The sequence below is a fragment of the Triticum aestivum genome, unplaced genomic scaffold, assembly GCF_018294505.1.
Source record: "Triticum aestivum cultivar Chinese Spring unplaced genomic scaffold, IWGSC CS RefSeq v2.1 scaffold173145, whole genome shotgun sequence".
In the NCBI taxonomy this organism is placed as follows: Eukaryota; Viridiplantae; Streptophyta; class Magnoliopsida; order Poales; family Poaceae; genus Triticum; species Triticum aestivum.
In genome coordinates, this window is record NW_025226305.1 from 1 (window position 1) to 3,001 (window position 3,001).

At 44.4% G+C, this 3,001-nt stretch overlaps 1 protein-coding gene across 1 annotated transcript; it reads right to left on the reverse strand.

Annotated features, from left to right (window-relative positions):
* Nucleotides 1-110: 110 nt before the first annotated feature.
* On the reverse strand, nucleotides 111-2,317 carry LOC123172574 (uncharacterized). Its single transcript, XM_044589525.1, has one exon. The coding sequence runs from the start codon at nucleotides 2,277-2,279 to the stop codon at nucleotides 1,845-1,847; it is 435 nt and encodes a 144-aa protein (XP_044445460.1). The 5' UTR covers nucleotides 2,280-2,317; the 3' UTR covers nucleotides 111-1,844.
* Between the last annotated feature and the right edge of the window lie 684 nt (nucleotides 2,318-3,001).

The following is a 3,001-nucleotide window of genomic DNA, read 5'->3' on the forward strand; positions in this document are numbered from 1 at the left end:
GGGGGGGGGGGCCTTTAGTGACCACACTTTAGTGACGGTTATGAAACCGGCACTAAAGGCCCTTACAAACCGGCGCTAAAGCTCCGTTTTCTACTAGTGATTATGCCAAATTAGTGTAAGAATCCTAAAAACTTGTGCTTTGCCCAGATACGTCTTGTCACCTACTACTTGAGTCCATGTCCTCTCACAGTGAAACTAGCCCTGTGAGTATCAGCATTGGAGAGGCGCTTACAAAAGTACTTCCTCTGTCCAGGTATATTTCCTCCTCGTATTTTGTCTTAAATTTTGACAACATATTTTAGTTGCAAAACATAAGTTGTATGTCAGAAACAGTTATACTTTTTTATTTGTATTCGAAAGAGGTTTTTAATGGTACTAGTTTTGTGGTATATAACTTATTTATTTTTATTAAATCAAGTGCCAGAATTTGACCCAAAATATGAAAACGACAAACCTGGATGGGGTTTGAGCCCCACACACATCGATCTGCTAGTCATCAGCCTGTGACACCTAGGGATTTTTGTTGTAGTCTAACTGCGGGAGACAAAACTAGCATTTTCAGGAGAAGTTAAGAGGGTGTACCAAAGGAAGCCTCATATTTTATTTTGCCAATCTAATGGTATTCATAGTTATTGTAATAGCATGTCTACACACACGTCAAGATTTGATATGGACAGTGACGAATAATTCTGCAAATTAGTGTAAGAACCATAAAAACATAAAAGATACCCATAAAGATAACGTATTAGGGAGATAATATACACATGAAATATAGGTTATGAGTGTGCTTTTCATTGTGCGATGCAAAAACAGGAGCTTGCCCCGACACGTCTTATCACCTACTAATTGAACTCGTCCCCTGTCACAATGAACCTAGCCCATGTTGATAGCAACGCCATCTATCTGTTGTGAGTCTCATATGAAATTACTTCCTCCATCCAGGTTTATTTTCTACCCGTATTTTCTCTCAAGTTTTGACCATTGATTTAACAAGCAAAACATAAGTTGTATGTCGCAAAAATTATATTATATTTGTATTCGAAAGCGGTTTCTGATGGTACTAGTTTTGTGGTATATATTTATATTTTTCAATTAAATCTAAAGTTAAAATTTAACACAACATACAAAGACGGCTAATAATAAATCCAAACGGAGGATGAACACTACACGCATCGATCTGCCAGTCATTAGCATGTGGCACCTAGGGATTTCTTTGTAATCTAATAGAGGAAGTATTAAACACAATTTTCTTTTTAAAGAAAATTAAGAGGGTGTACTGAAGGAAGCGTCATGTTTTATGTTATTACCAATCTAATACACCCTCTGTCCCAAAATAAGTGTCTTTGACGGAGGAGTAGTAGTCAAAGTTATTATGATAGTATGTCTACACGCACATCAGGATTTGATATGGGTCGCGACTTGCATATATTAACAATTATGCCAAACTAGTTTAAGAACCCTGAAAACACAAAAGTTACCCATAAAGAAAACTTATCAATGAGGAAATACACACATGAATATCGGTTATGAGTGTGTTGCATTGTGTTATGCAAAAGCATGTGGTTTTCCTGAAGAAAACTTATGAGGGAGGAAATACACACATGAATATAAGTTATGAGTGTGTTGCATCGTGTGATGTAAAAAAACATACGTATAATACGTTAAAAGTGTTCCTCCCATACGTACCACTACGTTAATTTGTAGGTCCGCTGAAATGCTTCTTTGATTTATAAGCTAGCTTTGGTGCGTGCGTGTCCTCATTTTCAAGATGAATTAAGATCATCCATGCATGATGCACGCTGATGCTGACTCAGGATCGATATGCTCATATATACGTAAAGTACTTAAATAATTACGTGTAGGTACGTACATCTCATGGTGCTCCCTATGATCCCAAATAAGCCGCCGTTGACCGCGAAGAAGTTGAGGAGAAACTCGACGACGGCGCCGAACCACTTGGCTGGGTAGTAGGCAGCGGCGAGGGCCTTCTGGATCAGCTGGGTGAGTGCGACGAGCAGGTCGCCTGGCGTGTTATCTAGGACTCTGTCCTGGTCCCCGGAGTCGACCAAGGTGTTGCAGCTGGTGACCCGCCTGCGCAGGAGCAGCAGTGACATGATGTCGACGAGCCGCGCCTTCTCCGGCGGCATGATCAGCTTCTGCACGCCCGCCGTCCGGGGGAGGAAGAGGAGGAGAAGCTGTACTACGTGCTGGTTAGGTAGGTGTATCTGATGTGCGGCCGAATAGGGTTTTGAGTGATGGGATGAAAGAAGGGTGCCCATTTTGTAGGCGAAAATGCTAGACACACGGACTGAACCACGGACCAGCTTACTTGTCCAGTTTTAATTGGGCTAAAAGCCTGGGAAACGTTTAAAACCAACCGACTGATTTCTGGCTGCCTTAAACCGCTTCGTGACGCGCCCGATCGACTCGATCGTGCGTTGCTCATCTCTCGCACAACTCCCGTCAGCCACCAACCACCAAACGTTATCTCCTTAATTTCCGTGAGCGTGAGCCACCCATTCTTCTCCTTCTCTCCAAAACGTGATCCACTTTCACGTAAAAAATAAAACGTGATCCACTTTCTTCATCTCTAACCTCTCGTTCTTCTCCTCGTGAAGCTATGCTACCCAAGCTGCTCAAAAAAATACGATGCAAAGCCTACGACCATGTTGGGACACAATACTTCGGACGTTGTGGTGAACACTCGCGGCGGTGCAAAGATGCTCCGGCGCTATGATGCAGCAGCCGTCGACGGTTGCTGGTGTTGTGATGCAGCATTCAGCGATGCTGCCGGCGTTGCGACGCGGCTCTCGTCGGCGGCCTTTGGCGCTGCAATGCATCCCTCGCCGGCGTTCTGCTGCTGCTATTCGGCCGTGGTTGCCGGTGCTGTGATGCAGCGTTCGACGGTGGTCTGCTGCCGGTACGCAACCCTCGCCGGAGCTGCCGGTGTTGTCGGCGGCCCAAAGATGCTCCATCATAGCAGCGACGACCCCCCCCCCCC

Excerpts from the sequence above, each read along its gene's own strand:
- LOC123172574 (XM_044589525.1), bottom strand. The coding sequence starts at position 2,279 with ATGGGCACCCTTCTTTCATCCCATCACTCAAAACCCTATTCGGCCGCA.